Source organism: Castor canadensis, chromosome 1, assembly GCF_047511655.1.
Source record: "Castor canadensis chromosome 1, mCasCan1.hap1v2, whole genome shotgun sequence".
Lineage (NCBI taxonomy): Eukaryota > Metazoa > Chordata > Mammalia > Rodentia > Castoridae > Castor > Castor canadensis.
Window position 1 is genome coordinate 141342583 of NC_133386.1, and position 23115 is coordinate 141365697.

Genomic DNA, 23115 nt, shown 5'->3' on the forward strand with positions numbered 1-23115 from the left:
CACACATACATACACAAACACACATTTTCATTCAGTCTTTTACTGAATACTTTTCTTCAATTTCAGGATATGCCATACTGTAAATCACTTCTGTTTTCTTTTTATCAACGAAGTGAAATGAGTCCTAATGAAAATCCATATCAGCATTAAGGAAAATTAACAATTAAAATATGGGAAAATGAAATATTAAAACTTACATTCCAATAAAAAGGAGTTAGCTTGGCATCTCTCACAGAAAGCCTACTGAAAAAGAAGACAAGACTCTATACCAGAAATCATGTACACTTCTGATACTAATTAGTAATGAATAGTCCAGTTTCTCATTTTATGATGTGTAGGAAGAAATATCTTATAAAGATATAGAAGGGTGCAATAACTATATTGTAAAAAATAAAGTGTTTACTGTGACCAACAATTTTTGCGAAACTATAGAGTTCTAAAAAATTTGAAATTTTTATGCCTACATAGAAGGTTTCTTCTTTTAGCCAGATATCATGAAATATTTTAAAAGTTCAGTATGAACTAGAAATAATAGCCTTGGATTTAGATTCAAGTGTGTGGAAAAGGTAGTTTATTAGAAAGTCAATCTCAGGCATTAATATGAAGAAGTTGGGAATGAAACAAAAAAGAACAAAGTCAATAATCAATTCATTGGTGTGATAAACATTTTCTGAAATTGAATTTGGATGACTGTTACAAAACTCTGTAAGTAAAATAAATGTAAAGAAAGGTATCAGTTTTTTATTTATGTATAATGTGATAAAAATATTCTAAAATTATATTTGGACTATGGTTACAAACTTTGTAAATACAATAAATGTGCAAAAAACTATTAGTTTTTTATTTATGTTGATTCCGTGTTTGAGGTATTTCTCCTGTCTCTCAGTTTTTTGAAATTTTGGCAGGGATTGATAATGAAATTGTGTTATGTTTTTCTCATATTTATTGACATGATCTTATGAGACTTTTTCTCATTATTTTGGCAAAATGTATTGATTTTTAAAAATGCAATAATTGCCTTACATTTGCAGGAAATTTGTTAATTATTTTATAGCTAAGCTCATGAATGAATTTAATATCCAATTTTGCTTTCATAGAATGTCTTTCTTTGGTTTCAGTACCATTGTAGAGCTGGCAACAGATAATGAGTTTGACTGTAGAGACTAAGATGAAAGATGAATAGTATGCAGACTGCAATAACTTTGAAATTAAGGAATATCACTTAAATGATAGTAACACTGGCAGGCAGATAGTTGCAAGACAGAGTTAGAAAAATTAATTCATGGGTCAAAGCCTGAAGAAATGTATGACATGGAAATCTTCCCTTTTTTTCAAACCTATGCATTATTTTTACTAGTGACATGGTAAACATCATTGTCGCACACATTCAGTAATCTTGCTACATCTTTTACTTGGACCAAATACACTTCATCTTCTATCACTCTCACTGAGAAGAACATATATAATCTATTGAAATAAGTAGATTACCCAAGGGAAACACTGAATGTGAGTATGGGAGCTGCTAATAATGACCAAAGTAATGTCTAAGTGGCCCTTTCCTAGTGTCAATTTTGGGCACTCTGAGAAAGATACAAAGTGAAGAATTGCCTCAAAGAATTTATTAACTTTCAAATACATTTGAGTTACTTTTTCTTTACAAATATTCTCACAATTACCTCCCTAATTTGTTTTGTCCTGACTCCATAAATGACTGGATTTAAACAAGGAGGAACAACCACATACAGATTGGCCAGAAGGATGTGAATGTAGCGAGGGATATTTCTACCAAACCGGTGAGTCATGAAAGAGAAAAATGCTGGTGAGTAAAAGGCCAATATGACACAAACGTGTGAACCACATGTGCTAAGTGCTTTGAGTCTGGCATCCATGGAAGGAAGGCGGAAAACAGCTTGTAGGATCTGAACGTAAGAGAATGCAATGAGAATTAAGTCAAAGATCAGGACAGCGATGGTAAATAAGCCATAGAAGATGTTGATCCTTATGCTGGCACAGGCCAGACGAGCAATTCCCATGTGTTCACAGTAGGTATGAGGGATAATGTAGTGTCCACAGAAGGGCAGTCTTTTGAGAAGAGGGCAGAAGGGAATGACAAGGAGGACTGGTCTCCACACTACAACAGAGCCATGATGACTACCACCTTGTTTGTGAGGATAGTGGTGTATTTTAATGGGTAACAGATGGCAACAAAGCGGTCAATTGCCATGGCCAAGAGCACAACAGACTCCATACCAGTGTAGGTGTGTATAAAGAACATTTGAATGAGGCAGCCTTCAAAGCTTATCTCCCTAAGGTTGAACCAGAAGATACCCAGCATCTTGGGAATGGTAGAAGTGGAGAGACCTAGATCAATAAAAGAAAGAAGAGCAAGAAATTAGAACATGGGCTGATGAAGGCTCTGCTCCATCTTAATCACACACAGGATTGCAAAATTCCCCCCAAGTGCTATCAGATAAACAACAAAGAAAGGAAAGGCAATCCATACATGGAAAGCTTCCAGACCTGGGATGCCCAGCAAAAGGAAGGCAGAGGGATATGAAGCAGTGTCATTGACAGAGGTCATCCTTCCAAGGGCTCTTGAAAGATACTTTATTGACTTCTTCGATATTTCTGGAGAGACATAAGAATGATATATGGTGGTTGAATGTTGCTGTATATAGTAGTATGAGAAATAAACTTAAAAGAATAATACAAATAAATAATTGGGGAATTAACTATCAAAGATATTGAAATTATTCACTATCCCACTTAAAATTGTATGAGGATTATGGAAGTTAGAAACCACCTTCTCTGGTAGGTATATGTTATAATGATTCATGATCTTCTTTAGCTCATTCATTTATAAAACACTCATCTACTTAAACTACTATCAACTGAAATTTTTTCCAGTAACCAGACTTTTACACATTTTCAAGTTTCCTTGGTTACAGATTTTGCTCAGTTACTTAAGAGAAAACTCTCCCAAAATGTTTTGAGAAATAGTTAAGGAATTAGAAATAAAGGAATTTGGAGGTGATGGTCAAGAAGATATACATGTAAGAGCCCATTAGGCACTCATAGTAGCTGTTCTCCAGGTGTGACTTCTTTCTTTATTTGCGTTATCTATACAATGTTCATATCTATCACTTAATGAGACTGGATTTGTACTTTGTTTGATGAATAAAGGATTATACCTGCAATCCTAGCTAGAGATCAGGAGGATTGTGATTCAAAGCCAGTCCAGGCAAATAGTTCATGAGATCCTATCTTAGAAAAACCCACCACAAAAAAAAGGCTGGTACAGTTGTTCAACTGTAGGTCCTGGGTTCAAAACCCAGTACTACAAAAAAAAAAAAGAAAGAAAGTGAATTGAGAAGGTACATATGGGGCAGAAATATTCACAATCATAATTTCTGACAATGAAATGACATAATGAAACACCCCGTATAGCTATCTTAAACAAACAAAAATATTTATTTTACAAAAATGGTGACAGGAAGGCAAAACAGGTCCTGTCTGAAGAGCTGGCACCAGTAAGAGTGGGGAGGATTTAAGAAAAGGGTGTAGGACGATGAATATAGTGGGAATATTAGGTACACATGTATATAAATGGAAAAGTGATATCAGGAATGGGGAAAGGGAAGATAAAGGAAAAATAGGGAGGGCAGAATTCAACTATGATATATTGTAAGACCTTTTGGAAATGTCACCATGTGCCCCAGTACAACAAAAATAAAAAGCGATAAAAAATTATGCTAAAAACATAAAAATATACTTACAACTGAAGAATATGAAAGCAATGGGAAAAAGAAATAGACTTAAGCTGACACTATGTACTAATATGCATTAAAATGCTCAAATTGTTAGACATCAGGAATTGCGTACTTAACATGCAATGGCATATTACTGCACAGTCAGCAGGAATGCTAAAACTAGAAGGCATAACAATTCCAACTTTTGGTGAGGTTGTGGAGCAACGGGTTCTCCTACAGACAGTGTGAAATGAAACAAGAAAATTTTTTGGAAAAGTAGTGGCTTTTTATGAGCTTATTAATGTACGATACTCATCCTTCCACACAGTTGAGCACCAAAGTGCTTACTCAAGACAATTGAAAGTGTATGTGCACGTAAAGACTTGTGAAAGTATATTTATACCAGATTTTTTCATGGTTTCCCCCAGAGTGGAAACACAAATATCAAGAAGTGAACAAACAAATCAATCCTGTTTACATAATGGAGTAAAGATGGATTGATGACTTTTAATGAAAAGTAAAAATGACCCTAAAAGCATTATCACGAATTAATGTTTTTACCAGTGACAAAACAACACTTACTAGTTATTCTGGTTATATGAAGTTCTAGAACATGAAATGAAATTCTGTGTTCAAGTACCAGGTAAGTTATTGCTAGGAGTTGAGAGGAATCAGAATGAGTCGAAGGAGTACAAATGGATGCTTTAAGGTACTGAAAACATTGTATTCTTTATAGTGGTATAGAATATATAGGTCTATAAATTTATTGAAAATGTACAGATACAAATTTTGCACTTAAGCATATGTAAATTTTATCTTAAAAATTCAAATTCAAACCTGGAGAAAAAAGCAGAAGGTTTATGGTTGCTGAAATTGGATGGTGAGAATAGTTTCTCTATTTCATTTGTAGATGTTTCAAATTCTTCATAATAAAGTGATAAAAATATTTTAATCCAAATAAATGTCAGCATTAATGTCTGTAATCTAAAGTACAATACTATTCCATTTAACACAGTATTGAATTTTGGAGCTTATTTTAGAGATTGAAAATTTTATTTGAATAGAATAATTTATGTCACTCAATAAAGAGACCAAAAGAATTAAAATAAGATCACTACATTTCAGTGACACTAAAAAAGAATAAAATAAATAACCCATGATAAGATTTAATATTCTGTAATGATTTCTGTTTTGATGGTACTTACCTTTAATTCCTGATATTTTCTTTCTTATTTGTACTCTCTGAGCATTATTCTTTGTATCTGTGCTTCTGCCATCATGAGGGGACAGTTATCATTTCAGTATTTTCATAATAGCAACACTAATTTTAGAATAGCACATATTTGACATAAATAGCAATAATGACATCCTGTATCTAAAGTTTAAAGAATGCTTAAGCATACGTAATTAATATTTTATTGACCCTCAATAGATATAGAACCAGAACATACCACAGTACTCCTGTCATTCATTATCTATTGGTAGATGGGGTGCAGCAGATGAAACAGCTTCTACCCTGCACCTGGCCCATCCCAGTGCCTTTCCCAAAAGTTGTGTGGGTAGGGGTGTATTTAAAGGTCTAATGATTTACATGGTTTCAAATATAATATAATGTAATATGATATGATGTGATATGAAATAACAATGTGATGTGGTGTGATATAATAAATGTAATATAATAATCTTAATAGACTGGTCTTGTTAGCTGATGTCTGCTCAGTGTCTGATTCACTCATGTACTATGGCCATATTAAAACACACTTCTCGGCACTTCCTGGGCCTCTGCGCCGCGGTCCGCGGGCGGGCAGGTGGCGGGTGCGCCGCCCGCAGTCGCCGGCTCGGTCTGTCTCGGGCCGCGTGGGCCCAGGCCCCCCGGAGGCCGCCTGGCCGGGCGCCTGGTGCTTTTTGTCTGGCGCAGAGCGGCCGTTTGCATCCCTTTTCGGGTACCTCCCGCGCCTTTTCGCCCCTCCTGCCTCTCGCTCACATCTTCTCCCCGCCTCCAGCCCCGCCGCCGTCCCTCGCCGGACTGCTGACCTCCTGGACCAAAGCCAGAGGACGTCTCTGCCCGAGCGATGTCTCCGCTCCAGAAAGTTGCGGCCGGTACAGCTGCCGCCGCCGCCAGGCGGTGACACGAAGTCTGGCTGGGCTGCCTCCCGGTGTCTGAGCGCTCCCGTGCCCAGCGGCTGGACTGTGCTGCGGGGCGTGCCGCCTGCCCCCGGGCATCCCGAAACCTGCGGGACCATGGCCGAGGGCGCGGCCAGCAGGGAGGGTCTGGCGCCGCTCGATGCTGCCGGGGGCGAAGACGACCCTCGAGCGAGCCCGGACGCCTCCGGGGACTTCGGAGCGGTCGCCTCTGGGGGCCGGATGAGGGACCATTGCAGCGGGGTCGAGCTGTCGGGCGCCTCAGGGGCTCCAGCAGACAGCGAGGCCGGCCTCCTGGAGGCTGCACGGGCGACCCCCAGGCGCAGCAGCATCATCAAGGTCCACCTTGACTGCTGGGTTCAGGAGGAGAAAGAAGAGACCATGTGATGTGCATCTGTTATCTCTCTCCTTGGAAAGCTTCGCCCATAAAATGTAGTTCTGTTAACATTCTTGAACTTGCAGTTTGTTAGTAATCATTGACCATGACTAAATTTTGCAAGAAGGGGTGGCGGTAAGGGTGTCAGGGAATGAAACCTTGTTCTCCCCCTCGAGGCTGGTATAGAAGATGCAAAGTCATGTTCAGTATTTGGTGAAGTCCAGTTTGAATTATCTTGGAGTTATTGATTCTATAACATAATTAAATACTATATATTTAGAAATGCTATTAATAATTACATAGCTTTATTTTTATGTTAATATAATACATAAAACACACAGTAATGTCTTGAGGTTTTTCTACTGACAATTGTTTTTATAATAATGGCAAATGCTTTTATAATTTATACTCTGAATCTGGCATTGTTCTGAGGACTTTCTGTGTATTAATTCATTTACTCATTAAAATAACCATATGACATGAGTATTATTACTATTATCTCAATTTTTACACATGGGAAAATGTTAAGTGACTTGCCCAAGATCACAAAACCTAGTCAATGCAGAGCTAGGAAAATAGGCCCCAAACTGTAGATGTGGATGTTACTTTAATTCTTTATTCTGTATTGACTTAAACTTCATGCATGAAATTGCAGATTTTTTGTTATCTGACACATTAAGTTCAGCTGATACATCAAAAAGAAATGTTTCTGATAACTGTTTTGAAAAATTTTCTCAAGGATTATTTGAATACATTTTTTCTAGTTTCATAGCCTTTATACAAAACATCAATGATTTTGCATTAAAATTGTATCCTATTTTCTGTTGAGAAGATTGGGACTCTTGTTATGTTTTTACTCCTTGATCAAAGTTAGTATGAAGCAAGAGTTTATTATTCAATTTTGCTATAAATTATACAGGCTAAATTTGAACTATTAATCATTGCAAACTAATACGATTCGTAGCTTGATAGTTTTGTCTTCCAATATCAGTAAATCAGCAGGGAGTGTTTGAGTTTCTAATCCACAGAAATCATAAGTGTCTTGTTAAGTGGCAGTGGATATGATGCTGTATGATTGAGATTTCCTCCCATTTAGCTTTGAAGTAGGTATAGTGCCTTACCCACAGGAGGAATTCAGTAAATAGTTGTCACATTCCATCAAACTGATAGTGTCTGACTTTTTAAATTTTTTTTGAAATAAATTCCAAAGTTATTGTGTAGGAAAGTCATGTATATTATTATGTTATGAAATTACTGTCTTTGTGGTTGCTTTATTCTGTTAAAGGTAATCAGCCCATTCTGCTGTGCAGTGATAAAATGCTATGGCCAAATGGTACCCAGAAGTTTGTACCCACTTTTTGAGACACTTGTATGGCAGCTTTAATTATCCATCTGTAGTTACATTAAATTATTGAAAAGATCAATTTCTCTTCCTTTTCTTCCTCCTCCTCTTTTCTTTGTCTTCTCCTCCTCCTTCTTTCTCTTCTGTTGCAACATTTGTACAATAAAGTACTTGGTTACATTAAAAAAATAATAAAAATAAAACACACTTCTCTACTGTAGATGATTGGGTATCAGTTCACTTGTTGTTCATGGCTACTCCCTTTAGGCCCAAGGAAACCTGGATTTATGTATTCACTCTTCCAGTTACTAATAACATTATATAAACTATTCCCTAAGCTTAGTTTTATTTATCAGTGGAAGTTGATAGAACAGAATGAACAGAATAGACATCAGCCATATCACATTGCACTGATAGTAAGAAAGGATATTGCATATGAGGTACTTAATAAAATGTCTTGACACTGGGTGTTTATTAGTGCTAGAAAGAAAAATTTGTCATTATTATAACCCATGGGTATAGTTTTTGATGTTACTATCTGCCTTGTAAATAAAGCACATTGTACTAATAGTAGAGATGGCAAATTCATTATTCTAGAAGGAACCATGTGAACTGAGTCCTCATCATTCAGTCTAAATTTAAAATAAAGTCCCTCATCCAATTAGATTTGGAGCCTACGTTTCAAAGCATTTTCATAATGTTCTAAGTATACCATACATATTTAGTTAGGGAACAATTGGTAAAACATTTCCTTCACTGACACCCAGTCAGGAAAGATTTTCTTCCTGAGGCAAATTTACAAATGACTCAAATTGCATTAGAATGAACTCCATCTGAGGAAAATAGGATTCTAACTCAAATTGCCTTTTTATAACTCAAACTATGAAAAATGCACCGAATTCCATCGGAACAAAATAGGGCTCTAATCCAAATTTCCTTTATGTCACTCAAACTATGAAAACCACTGTCATCTTTATGGACTCTGATTCACGAACACAGATTAGTACACATGTAGAATAACATTGGCATTCAAGTCTTGCTGCTTAGAGTGCAAAGGTCATTCCCAAAGCCTTCCAACTATTTCCAAAGGATCACTGTTGACTACATATTGATCTGCCTAGTAAAACCCATGATTCTGGGCACTGGTGTTCACCCAGGCCCATCTTTGCAGGGACAGTGCTCCATGAATCTTCTGGGTACCCCCCCTCTATGGTGGGAGCCTGTCACATTCATCTGCTTTATATCTGTAACTAGTACTACCTGATGTGACTTCCAGAAACTCTCCTCAGTGTCCACTGCGCTGGGCTGCTCCCCCTCATCCTGAGTCTTTTTGTGGGAGACCCCACATACATATAAAATATGACCTTAAATAATGAAGGTAATGACTGCCTCGTCTCACAATATCAGGCTGGGCTTCCTGCCTGGATCCCTGTTTATGAGCCTCTCAGGTGAAACACTTTATGAAAAGCTGGTGTGTCCCCTGAGAAAGCATCCTGGGCGTCCTGGTGAGTTGTTCAGGGACTGAGAAGTTATTTTAATATATTCTAATTTTTTTTTACTAAGCTGAGAGGCAGTTTTTATAATCAATTTAAAATGCTACTTACTGGGCCAGGCATGGTGGTTCATGCTGGTAATCCCAGCTAGTTGGGAGGCATATACAGGAGGACTGCAATTCAAGGTCATGCCAGGCAAAGTTAACCAAGACCCTTATCTAAAAATGAAGAAAAAAACTAAAAGCAAAGGAATGGGAGATGGCTCAGGTGATAGAGTGCATAGTGTAAGGTTTTGAATTCAATCCCAAGTACTGAAAATAAATGCTACTTATCCTAAAACAATATTAATATTAATACATAATATTAATGTTACACTGCCAGCCCTGCTTTGGTTATTTTTGAGATAGGGCCTCATTTTATGCCCTGGATGACCTGGACTCTGATTCTCTCACTAATGCTTCCCCATGTAGCTGGTATAACAGGTGTGTTCCTTTGGGCCCAGCCATTTTGAGATGACTGGCCTTGATCCACAATCCTCCCAATCTCTACCTCCCAAGTAATTAGGATAATAGACTTGAGCTACTGTACCTGGCTTATCATTAACATTTTGTATTAGTAGGGTTATTTGTTTAAATTAATGAATTAATATTTAAATGCTATTGCTAACTAAAATTCATATATTATGCAGATTTCCTTACTTTTTTTCACCTAATATACTTTTTCTCTCAGGGGATCCCATAGAGCATTTATCGGTTATGTCACTTTAGGATTTTCCTCCAACTGCTCTTGTTTCCACAGGTTCAAGGGTGCTAGTCAGGCTAGTGACATGTTCTTACACCGAGATTAATCTGAGATAAATTATCACTGTTGATTTTGAAATGGATCACTGAGCTAAGGTAGTGCTGGTGAGGACATTGTCTTTCTCCCATTTCCATGCTCATTCGTTGTATGTAAGTTCTAATTATTCGGAAGTAGCCAATAAATAATTAACCAACAGGAGGTTATGTGTAGGTTGACAAATTACCTGGCATTTTTCTTCAAGAAAGAGTTGTGTATTCCCTCATTTACTTATATAATCATTTACTTAAATCAATTTGGACTCATGAACATTGATTTTGTACCTAGGATTATAATCCAATACTATTTTATTTTGTCAAAACATTCAACTTGAGCCATTGAAAAATCTTCCAGTTGGCTCCTGTGTTTACCCAACATCCCTCTGTGTCTGTGTGCTTCTATTCTGGTGACTTGCTGCCTTACTTTCTGATAATATAAGAAGTTTATCTTGTTTACTGCCTCCCAAATCTTAGAATTAGAGATGTCTCTAAGTATCACTGCTTCCTTTTATTTGACAATTATATTAGAAAAAAAGTTCTGGGTGCTGTGTGTTCTCATTTCTACCTGTGTGTCATTGCTTCAAGACCCTCTCAACTGCAAAAGCCAAAAATATTTATACTAACCTATCTTTATATAAATAATTATCTGTATTTATCTATTATGAATCTACCATTATCATCTTCATCATCATTATCATCATCCTCAATATAAAGCTAAACATAGTGATTCATCTAATTCTATCACATGGATTGTTATAGTATCATCCTGTGCTTATTTATAAATTCCCAGTCCAGCAAGGTAAAATCTAGTCTCCATTTGCCATTAACTTCCCTAATAGTTCAATAGCTGTCTTCATATGTAGCTCTTAGAATTGATATCCTATAAACAACTGGGAAAATGTATCCATTAGAGTACCTTAATTATGCACTATTTGTGTGGTTTCATTATTCTATTTTCATACAAGCATAAGAAGTACTTTGGTCATATTCATCCCCTCCTTCACCCTCCTGTTCTGCTGGTTGCCAACCCAAAATAGTCCCTCATTTTATATTCATGTCATTCTTTTTTTAATTTTTTAGGTCAAGCTTCCATATTTGAGAGAGACCATGTGGTATTTGTCTTTCTTAGTCTGTGTTATTTGTTTGACATGATGGTAGAATTGGAGTTCTCATTCACTCTTTATAATAATATACATAATCATTCTTGTCATGCAGAGTAATACTATGACAATCTTTGTATATTTTAGGTTCCACAGAATAGGTACAAATTTTATAAATATGAGCAAATAATTCATATATATATTTTCAGATACAATTTTAGTTATTTTAATTCTTTTTTTCACCAAGCTGATAATGCTTTCTATGAAGCTTCCTTTTGTTCTTATTATTCTTTTATAAATTGTTTCTATCCAGATAATAATTCTTTCTATCCTTATAATAATGTTTTTACAGCATTACTCTAAGTTGTACGCTTTTTATCATGTGGTACAGGTGGCTATTTAGGGTCTTTTGTGCCTATTTTAAGATTATGTTTTCTATTTCTGTAAGGAATGTCATTGGAATTTTGATGGGGATTACATTGACTCTGTAGGTAACTATTAAATCGTATGTTCTCCCTCATATGTGGACATTAGATCAAGGGCAAACACAACAATGGGATTGGACTTTGAGCACATGATAAAAGCGAGAGCACACAAGGGAGGGGTAAGGATAGGTAAGACACCAAAAAAAATTAGCTAGCATTTGTTGCCCTTAACGCAGAGAAACTAAAGCAGATACCTTAAAAGCAACTGAGGCCAATAGGAAAAGGGGACCAGGAACTAGAGAAAAGGTTAGATCAAAAAGAATTAACCTAGAAGGTAACACCCACGCACAGGAAATTAATGTGAGTCAACTCCCTGTATAGCTATCCTTATCTCAACCAGCAAAAACCCTTGTTCCTTTCTATTATTGCTTATACTCTCTCTACAACAAAATTAGAAATAAGGGCAAAATAGTTTCTGCTGGGAATTGAGGGGGTGGGGGGGGAGAGGGAGGGGGCAGAGTGGGTGGTAAGGGAGGGGGTGGGGGCAGGGAGGAGAAATGACCCAAGCCTTGTATGCACATATGAATAACGACAAAAAAAAAGTTAGACTCATCCTAGCATAAGGCATGTCCCTCAGGTGCGTGTAGGAAGTTTTATAAAAACACAGATGTCTAAACTGTACTCCATACGTAAATGGAAAAATGAAACCAGTTGAAACTATTCCAGGGATGGGGAGAAGGGGGATAAAGGAAAATGATGGAAAGGGTGGATTCAAGTATGATATATTTGATATATTGTAAGGTCTTTTGTAAATGGCACAATATACCCCCAGCACAACAATAAAAAATAAGTAAAAACAAAAAAAAATGTAGGTAACTATTTGGTAACATGGCCATTTTCACAATATTAATTCTGCTGATCCATGAAAGTACAAGATCTTTCTATCTTCCAAATTGTCTTCAACTTCTTTCTTCAGTGTTTTGTAGAGGTCTTTCACTCCCCAGTTAGGTATATTCTCAGGTATTTTTTGAGGCTATTGTGAATGGAATTGTTTTCCTGATTTCTTTATCAGCATGTTCATTGCTGATGTATAGAAAAGCTGTTTACTGTTTCTACTTCTTTCTATTTCACTGAAAGAGTTTATTGAGTCTATGAGTTTTTGGTGGAGTCTTTATTGCCTTTTAGGTATTGAATCATATCATGTGCAAATAGGAATAATTTGACATTTTCCTTTCGTATTTGGTATCTTTTTATTTCTTTTTCTGCCCAATTGCTCTGGTTAATAATTCAAGCATTGCTGGGCCATGGTGGCCCATGCCTGGGTGACAGATAAGGTTAGGGGATAGTGTTGAAAATCAGCCCAAGCAAAAAGTTAGTGTGACCTCATCTCAACCAATAGCTGTGTGTAGTGGCATGCTTCTTTCATCCCAAGCCACATGGAGACTGAGGCTGGAAGTGTCATGATTCCAGACCAGTCACAACCAAACAGTTTGTGAGACCCCATCTTAGTGTATAAAAGATGGGTGTGGTATTGTATGTCTGTCATAAGAGCAACTGTAGGAGGCTTAAAATAGGAAGATCTCAGGTCAAGCCAGCCTCAGCAAAAAGTGCGATCCTATCTCCAAAATACCCAGAGCAAAAAGGGCTGGAGTCATGGATCAAGTGGTACTTGTCCTGCAAACAAAAAACCTTGAGTTCAAACTCAAGTGCCTCTAGGAAAATAGAGAATTCAATAGTATTGAATGAGAGAAGTTTATACCCATGTTTTCTTCTAGAAATTTCATGGTTTCGGGACTTACATTATGTCTTCGTTATGCATCAAATTAATTTTTGTGAGTAACTCCTGTCTTAGCAGGAGTCCAATTTCATTATTTTGTGTGTGGATATCCAATTTTTCCAACACTATTTATTTTAAAGACTGCTATTCTCCCTTTTGGTTTTTGGATTTTTTTTTTGGATATTCCTGTCAAAATTTAGTTGAATGTTTCTGGGATTTCTATTTTGTCTGTTTTTATGCCATTTTGTCTATTTTTATACCAGTACTATACTTTCTAAACTACTACAGCTTTGAAATGTAGTGTGGCATCAGGGAGTATCATGCCTTGATGTTTTTCTAGATTGTTTTGGCTACTGGGGATTTTTTGTGTTTACATGTGACTTTTACAATATTTTTCAGCACCTATGAAAACTGGAATTGCACCAAATCTGCAGATAATTTTAGGTAATATGCACAATGTAACAACATAACAATAACAATACTGATTCTCCTCAGCAATGTAGTTTTAGCAGATATGGTGAAAACAGAACCACTATATAAGTCTGATTGCAGGACTTGGCTTGACTTTTTCCTTCCTATGATTTTTTCATTTGAACAACATAATTCAGCTATTTCTCCTATAGCCGGTACTCTAGAATGAAACACACAGACGTCTGAACCTACTTTCTGAAATGGATCTGATCTTAGTAATACAATCTTTATGTAATCAACTCTCTTATTCTACACCACTGTATTGTGGATAATTAGTTTATGTGGTTGTTTAGAAAATCCTGGTGAAGAAACTGCTCATCCAATTAAGTATGATAACAAACTAATGAAATAATCAATATAAATAAGTGCTCAGAACAATGCTAAGAACATAGAAAATCTTTCTTAGTAGCAATTACTAAGCTTCCTACTTATCAGAAAGTATGATAACATCTTTTCAGTTTTTCATGGTGTGTGTGTGTGTGTGTGTGTTTGCCTGTATAATCATGAGGACAAGAGAGACTTAAAATTTTTCTGCATGAGAAGAGAGTGCGTCTAGAAGAAAGGTAACATTGTTCACAACCAAATAAACTGATTTTGGTTATGATCTACTGCTTGACAATAAGAAAGTAATCAGAGTGGCACAAGACAACAGATGTTGACTTCATCTGAACAAAGCATCCCTCATAGGCAACTTCAAGACAAAGTATGCCTCATCTATCTTGGTCTACAGTTTAAAGCTTCAAAAGTAAGTCAACAAAAGTGTCTCTGTCACATTTTCCAAGATTCTGTGGTTATCTTATTTTCCTATTGTAGTTAGTTTTTGCTTCTGGAGTTTCCATGCATCTTATACAACCTAACTGCAATATCTTCCATGAAATCTTCCCTAATGAACCTAACGCAAAGTGATCTCTCACTTCCATAATGACAACATTCCACAAATAGGTAAGGAAGAAGTCAGACTATCCCCATTCACAGATCACATTATCTTATACCTAAAATACCTCCCCTAAGAAAAAACTCCACCAAAAAACAACTTCAGCAAAGCATCAGGATACAAAATCAATTTACAAAAGTCAGTAGCCTTTCCATACATCTACAATGAACAAATTGAGAAAGAACCTAGGAAAACAATTCCATATACAATAGCCTCAAAAAAATCAAATACCTTGGAAAAAACTTATCCATGGATGTGAATGACCTGTACAAGGAAAACTACAAAAGAAACTGTAGTCACAGAAGATGGAAAATCTCCTGTGCTCATGTATTTGTAGAATCAACATAGTGAAAATTGCATATTACCAAGAGCAATCTACATGCTCAATGCAATTCCCATTAAAATGCCAATACTCACATAAAAGATTTTACTACTTTCTTTCCTATTTGGAAATTTTTGGTTCCTTTTTGCTCTTGTTGTATTGGCTAAGGTCCCAATATGATGCTGAATCAGAGTGGTTAAAGAGGACATCTTTATATTGTTCATGATCTTTGGGAAGAAGTTTGAGTTTCTCTCTAGTGTTCATGATGACAGATATAGATATATGGCAAATGTCTTTTATTAAGTTGAGGAAAGTTCCCTATATTCTATTTTGCTATTAATTTTTATAATGGATATGTCTTGGATTTTGTCAGATTATTTTTCTATATCAACTGATAGTGTCATATATTGTTTCCTCTTTAACCTATTGATGTGCTGCAGAACATTAAGGGTTTTTCAAATGTTGAACCAAACTTTCATATAATGCATTAGTCCTCCAACATCTGCAGTTTCACTTTTCATGGTTTTAGTTATCCAAAGTCAACTGACTTCTGACAGGTTTTTTTGACTCATTATTTATGGATGTGTTATTTAACATGGACAAATTTCTAAGCTTCTCAAATTGCTTTTTACCGTTGTTTTCTGTCTTATCTCATTGAAGTCTAACAACATACTTTGAATTGTTTGTAAATGTATTGATGTCTTTTTAGTATCTAACATATGTTCTCTTCTGGAGAAATATCTCCTATTCATAGGTGTCTATACCTTTTTCAAGATTTGGGAAATTTCTGCCATAATTTCATTGAATAGGTCTTCTATGCTTTTAGTTTGTGTTTTAGCTCCTTCTTCTTTCCTGTGGATTCTTAGATTTGGTCTTTGATCATATCCTAGAGTTCTTGAAGGTTGTGGTTATAGTTGTTCATTTTTCTTTATTCCTATGTAAGTGCAATGTTTCCTCAGTCTTATACTTTTATTCTTTCTTTTGCTTGATCTTGTCTGCTGATCATATTGTCTATTATGTTGTCTATTTGATTTATTGAGCTTTTCCTTTCTAGCTTTTCTGCTTGTTTGTTTTTCACAATTTTAGTTTCTTTACTGAATTTCTCACCCATGTTGGTGACTTTATTGTCTAGGTCTGCAATTGATCTCCTAACTTCATTTAGTGATATGTTTGAGTCCTCTTTGAAGTCATTGATCATTTTTAGAAGCTTGCTTTAAATTCTTTATGTGATATTTTATCAATTCAGTACCTTTAGGTTCAGTTATTGAGTTGTTGTGAGACTTTGGAGGGGTGATATTTCCTTGCCTTTTCATACTGTTTGTATTTCTCAGTTATTATTTGCACATCTCAGATGAGAAAGAGCTGACTGCAGTAACATGGTCAAGAGTTCAACAATAAATCAAATATTCAAGTGTAGTAAGAAATAACTGGAGAAATCTACTACCTCCCTAGTAACATTGTAGAGGAATGGAACTCAGGTTAAGGTATAAACTGAGACCTAAACCATAATTAGACACATAGTAATGTAAATATTATATAATATAAGGAATGAGGTGGTGAAAGAAAGAGAAGGAAGTAGAGAAATAGGAAGAAGATACAGGAAATAATAGTATGAGAACTATTTATTTGAGAGAAATACAGAATGGTTTGGGAAAGAGGGGAAAGACAATAAAATAAACAAAAACAAATACAACAAAACAGATCATATTTATAGCTGAGGAGAAATGTGCATACAGGCTGGCTTCTGTACAAGTTTCAGTCATTTTCCTCCAATCTTTGTTCCTCAGATATCCATCTGTGTCTTCCTAATGTGTTTGGTACTGATACCCTCAGAGCAGGGTTCTGCAGCAGCTCCCGTCTAGGTGTAGCTTGGGGATGTGGATTGACTGTAGATGCTATAGCAACAGTTTCAGGGGGTGTGGTTGGTAGGTTGGTAGGTGAGTGTGACCACCCCCTACAGGACAGAGCTCCCTTGGGAACATGGATCCAAGCAGGTGGTGTTTCCCAGATCCACAAGTCTTCTGGTAGGCAGGGAGTCTTAACTCTAGCAACAAGTTTGCTTGGGGAGATGCACTGTGGTGCTTCTCAGTCAGGCAGATTTTCTCAGTTTAGCAGCTTTTTCAGTGGATGGGAACTCCTAACTATATGGGTGGGGCTGCTTAAGTATGCACAAGCCCAGGCAGACTTCTTGTGAGGCTGTGGCTTTTTCTATGTTGGTTGGTATGTTTAGTGTAATGGGTGTGGTTATTTCCAGTGAATGCATACACGTCACATACTTTGGCTGATGTTCATGCCACAGAAAGCTTTCCCTCAAACAAGCCCTTCAGTCCCCCATGCAGCACGAAGCCCTTTCCCTCCACTCAAGCAATTCGGTATCTGTGAAGTAGACTAAACCCCCACCAATTTTCTGAATCTCAGTTGTACCTTTTCTTGGTTAGTGGAGTGGGGGAGGTTTTTGGCAGTTGGAGGTAGAAAACAAAATCAAAACAAAAAACAAACACCAAAAAAACCAACCAAACAAAAAATACAAAGGCAAACTCTGCAATTTCCAAATGGAGGCTTGTCTTTAAAATTTCAGTTAGGTAGACTCCCTTCTCTGTCACCAGATGAGTGAGCTGAGGATGCACCTGAGCTCCTCCTCTGGCTTCTGATTGCTGAGAAGATTTGCTGTCAAAAACTTTATTTATGCAGAGTGCTGCACATTGGAGCAGTGTCCATCTTACCAAATCCATGCACTGGATTTAAGGCTTGCAGGAGGGAGACATGGGCTGATTTTTCAGCTGGAAAAATTCAGGTCTGTCTCCAGAGCCTTTGGCTTACCTTGTGCTCACATCTTCAGCTCTCCTCCCCCTCCTGAGTTGAAGTCTGGCTTGGAAAAGTTTGCTGTTTTTCTCTACTGCATTTGTTTCTCCATGGTTTTCTACTATCTTGTTATCTCTTTCATGATTCCTGAAGCTCTTCCTTGCTTTCCTCTCTTCAAAAGATAGTCTCTCCTAATTCGTCTGAGTTTTTCCTTCACAGAGTCAAAACAGTGGATTCTTCTAGTCTGGCATATTGTTCTCGCCAATCAAATTTCCTTTGAATTGATGAAGAGTATTCTATAGTGGAATATCCATTTCAGTGACTTCTATTACACAATGATGCTATAACAAGTGATCTTTGAGGTGTATGCTGTTGTTTTGACCTTTCGTTAAGGTATAGTTTCAATTCTACTGTGACTGCTGTTCCCCTCTACCAACTCATATAAACGATGATTTCTCAGGTCTCTAGTTCAGTTCTAGTCTTTTCTATATAATTGGTGAAAGTGCAGGGAGAAAACCCAGATTGATAATTCCCATTTGGGTACTTCACATGATTCAGTTAGTCCATATTCTTACATAGGTACACATTTCTTTTCGGGACTTTGTTTTAAGTCTTACCAGATCATTTTAATTAACTTGTACAGAATCTAGTCTCTTTTCCCGATAAAAAGTGATCGTATCTTACATTTTCCTAAAGCTGCCTGTCTTCACATAGATCTTGGGGTAGTTGTGATTTTATGTATAGATGTGATCAAGAAAATTATGAGTTTTTTGATTATCAAGATATTTTGGTATAACTTCTTGACTGATGCTCTTCCAAATTTCTGTATTCTATATGAAAATCATGTGACCTGGTAAGAATGTTAAGAATGCTATAGCATAAGGCTAGATAAAAGAAATCTATTGGCATGATCCATTGCTGAAAGTTGTGTTTCTCCAAGGATGGAATATGTGCCATTGAATTCATGTATGGAAGATAAATAGAGAAAATTAAATTTTTTCTTCAATTCATAAATCATAAAGAATGGATTCCCTCAAAGAAGAGAAAGGGTACAAAATGTAGGAATAAACAGGAAAATAATCACAGTATTCTAGAAAGAGATATAAAGATTTGTCACAATGGATGAGGAAAAGAAGATTCAAAGTCAGATTTTCTCATAGCTTTCTGCATTTCTCTAAACTTTATTTCCTAACATGTTCAGATTCTTATTTTCTACAGTGACAACATTCAGACATTTGTGCTGGTTATACTTTTAAATATGCTGCATTATAGTCATAGTGATTAGATTCAAATCACTGTTTTTTTCAGGACTAGGAATGACCCCATGATTTCATGCACTCAAGGCAAGTGCTCTCTACAACTTGTACCATGCCCCAATTCCTCTTTTTGAATTTTATGTTTTCTTTTTCTTTCTTTCTTTTGATATAGGTTCTTACAATTAACATTGCTTAGGCTGGACTCAAATTCACAATCTACCTGCCTCTGTCCCATGAGTAGCTAGGATTAGAGATTTGCACAAATCATCAGTGCCTAAAAGATTGGTTTTGAAGAGAATGAGATGCTCATTTTACAGAAATCTTACAGTTTATTTGGGAAACATTTATGAAATGCACAGATAATCTGAAGTTATACCTGTGTAAAAATACAGTTACCTTTGGATAAGTTCCTTTTGAGTAAAAATCCTTAACCATCTGATCATTAAAACAGGGCCTTAATGAAGAAAGCTGATGTTCTAAAATAGATGATAAAATGGTTTGTTAAGCTATCAGTCACCAAAGAAATAATTTAATGCAGAGGCTTTGAAAACCTGAACAATTTAAGAACTCTGTCTCGTATCTTCTTGGTCCTTACACCGTAAATAATGGGGTTCAACATGGGTGGGACAAGAAGATAGATGTTAGCCACAAATATGTGTACATGGGGAGCCACTTTGTGTCCAAACCTGTGTGTGAAAAAAGAGAAGAAGGCTGGGGTATAGGTCACTAAGATCACACAAACATGCGAACCACAAGTGCCCAAGGACTTAAGTCTGGCGTCTTTGGTTGGGAGATGGAAGACAGTGTAGAGAATTCTCACATAAGAACAAATGATCAATATAAAGTCCACTCCTCCAGTAAGGAAGGCAACCATGAGGCTGTAGGCTCTGCGGATTCTCGTCTCAGCACAGGCAATCTTGATGAGGGCCATGAACTCACAGTAGGTGTGGGAAATTATGTTTGTTCTGCAGTAGGGAAGCCAACGTAGCAGGAAAGGGTGAGGAGTGAGAAGTGTTGTGCCCCTAATTACAATAACTAGCCCCATTCCCCCAGTTACAGTGTGTGTCAGAATCGCTGAGTGTCTTAGTGGATTACAAATGGCTACATAACGGTCAAAAGCCATGGCCAGGAAGAAGCCAGACTCCATGGTGGAGCAAGAGTGAATCAGGAACACTTGAGTGAGGCAGGCTTCAAAGCGAATCTCTCTGTCCTGGAACCAGAAGAGGCTGAGAAGTTTGGGAACAGCTGTAGTACACACCACAAGGTCAGCCACAGCCAGCATGCAGAGAAAGAGGTACATTGGCTGATGGAGGCTGGGATCTGTCTTGATGGTAAACAGAAGTGAACAGTTTCCCAAGAGGGCCAAAAGGTAGACCAAGCAAAAGGGAATGGAGATCCATATGTGGGAAGCCTCCAACCCAGGAATGCCAATGAGAATGAATGTTGATGGATGGAAATCTGTCCTATTGTATGCCGACATACCAATGGTCAGGTATTTTAGCTTCCTCTTCATGGACATTTCTTTTAAAGCAAACCAAAAACAATTTGTAAATTTTGAATTCTCTAATGAGTTAATTAAAAAAAGCAATTCCAGAAACTAGTTCATGAGGTAATTACAATGCCTTTAAATGTGTAGGTACAAATTATTTCATCAACTCACAAAGTCAGATATAATTATAGATTTACTCTGAATTGAAAAGAGCTCCATCTAAATATTGCTACAATTGTACCCACACTGAGAGCTGCAAGAAATGTCTGGTTGAGCTTTTTGAGATACACTCAACTCTGTGAATTTCCTTAACAATGCACAGAATATCTCTAACAACTTTCACCACATGTTTACATTGATATTTTCACTGATTTAGGAATTTAAAATTTTTAATATGTATGTGTAAATATATATATTATAAATAAGGTCAGTATCTAAGGGCCAAAATCCAGATTTAAATTATGAAAATCCCATCAACTTCCATTAAGAAGAAAGTGAAATCATTTGAAATTTAAAGAATGTGTATAATTCATGAGTTTGAGAATAAAAAAATCAGTGCAGTTAAAAAGCTTGGAGAGAGTCTGGGTGTTGGTAGCTCATGGCTGTAATATGGTTGGGAAACTGAAGTCAGAAGGACAGGTTTCGTGGTCAGCCTAAGGGCAGCTCATGTGACCCCCGTCTCTATCAATAGCTGGGCATGCTGGTATGTGCTTGTTATCCCAAGCTATACATGAGGCTGAAATCAGGAGGATCATGATTCCAGGCCAGACTGAGCAAAAAAATTTCATGAAACCCCATCTAAGGTAAAAAAGCTAGATATGGTAACATGTGCCTGTCATTCCGGCTACAATGGGAAGCATAAATTAGGAGGTTCATGCTCCAGGCCAGCAAGACCTTACCTCCAAAATAACCAGAGAAGAAATAGCTGGAGGCATGACTCAAGTGGCTGGGCACCTGCCTTGCAAGTTTGAAGCCCTGTACAGAAACAAAAAAAAAAGAAAAGAAAAAGGTAAAAACTAACCAAGAAACCAGAGGGATACTAAGAGGTTTGCAATAGAATATTAATTCTTTTTTAAGGAGGAATACAAAGTGACAGGGCTTGCACAGCTTTTGTAGAAAAAGCCATACAAACGAGAATATGTCTAAGATGAGGAAGAGATTTATTAAAGTAATTATGAGTTATTAAAAATCATAATTACAGTGGATGAAGATAGTGTGTTATGGAATGAACAAGGCATGGCACTACTCATGGCCCTTTATTGGCCACAGAATTTGTGTTTACTCCTTACCTGAGCAGACAATAGTTGCAATAATTTGATTATCACCTGTAATCCCAGTTCCCATCACTTCTTTTCGTTTATGTAATTAGTCAAACATCTTGCTCTTGATTAACTTCATCCTACAGGCAGTCGGTTTGAGGTTTCAGTTCATGATTTTCCTTTGCTCTGCATTCTTCTGCACTGATCAGTCCCCACAACACCTTCATACTGATGTTTGTTGATTACACTTGTTTTGTTTTTTAAACACCATTAGAACACCATTTTGAAAGCCATGCAGTTCCCTTAATGGTTTCTATTGATTTTCCTTTTTAAAACGCAATTCACACTGTTCCTGAGACACTATTATTATAAATATTCATATATCATGAAGTCCTTGTGATAATGAATATAACTCTTAGTTTCTTAAGTCAGTGTCTAATGAAATAAGGGTTGGAAAATGTATAGCATACTGCAATCCTTATTGAACTGCAGTTATCTACTATAGTTCAGCTTCTATGTGTTGTACGTTTCATACCTAGAGGTCTTTCTTACTTTACTATTTGTCTTTCAGGGTCCCTGAGTATGGGAATCCTAGTGGCCTAGAAACAGCTGAATACATGTGTAAAGAAAGCCTTGGGAAGTTTGAGAATGTCATTTCTCAATCATGTCATATATTGAGCAGTGCAATGCCACGGGTGGGTATCAGTAGCAGTTGAGAGGAAATAAGGAGAATGAATATGGTGGATGTATTTTGTATTCATTTATGAAAATAGAACAATGAAACCTGTTGGAATTGTTCTAAGAAGTGGGGAGGGGAAGAGAGATGAGGGAGAATGATGGAGGGGGTGAATCTATGATGTAGATGTTACATATGTGGATGTCACAGTGTATCCTCCCTGTACAACTATTATAAAATATTATAAAAAGAATACAGGAAAACCAAATTATTGAATAGTTCTGCAATAATGCAATAGGATAGCTAACATTTCTAACTTTTCTGTGACTGACGAGTCAATTGTATTCCTCACAACATATAAAGTGTTAACCAAAAATTCAACCCCATTTTTGCTAAGTACAGTTGAGGTAATTTATATAAAGTTTAACAGCTGGTAAGTGATAGACTTAGTTTCTAGCACAGACATTGTGCTTAATTATACGATGCTTATTTAGAACCCCTCATGCTTAATTATACCGATAAATGTAGTTATATGACAGACTATTTGCATTGATGTAAGTAGAAAAGATGGATGTTACTCTGTATGCAACATTAAAATACCTTCACTATTAATTTGATTATGAGTAATGGTTAGAAACCCAATTCTGAAAGTCAATGAAGTAGCTG

General features: G+C 36.6%; 2 protein-coding genes across 2 annotated transcripts; both read right to left on the reverse strand.

Annotated features, from left to right (window-relative positions):
• Positions 1–1643: 1643 nt before the first annotated feature.
• LOC109702447 (olfactory receptor 52E4-like) lies at positions 1644–2581 on the reverse strand. Its single transcript, XM_074066822.1, is given in 2 exon segments — positions 1644–2143; positions 2146–2581. Coding segments are annotated over 2 exon segments (936 nt in total).
• A 16973-nt stretch (positions 2582–19554) lies between these two features.
• LOC109702453 (olfactory receptor 52D1-like) lies at positions 19555–20538 on the reverse strand. The gene has a single exon (XM_020187791.2). It carries the CDS (start codon positions 20536–20538, stop codon positions 19555–19557), a length of 984 nt encoding a protein of 327 aa, XP_020043380.2.
• Between the last annotated feature and the right edge of the window lie 2577 nt (positions 20539–23115).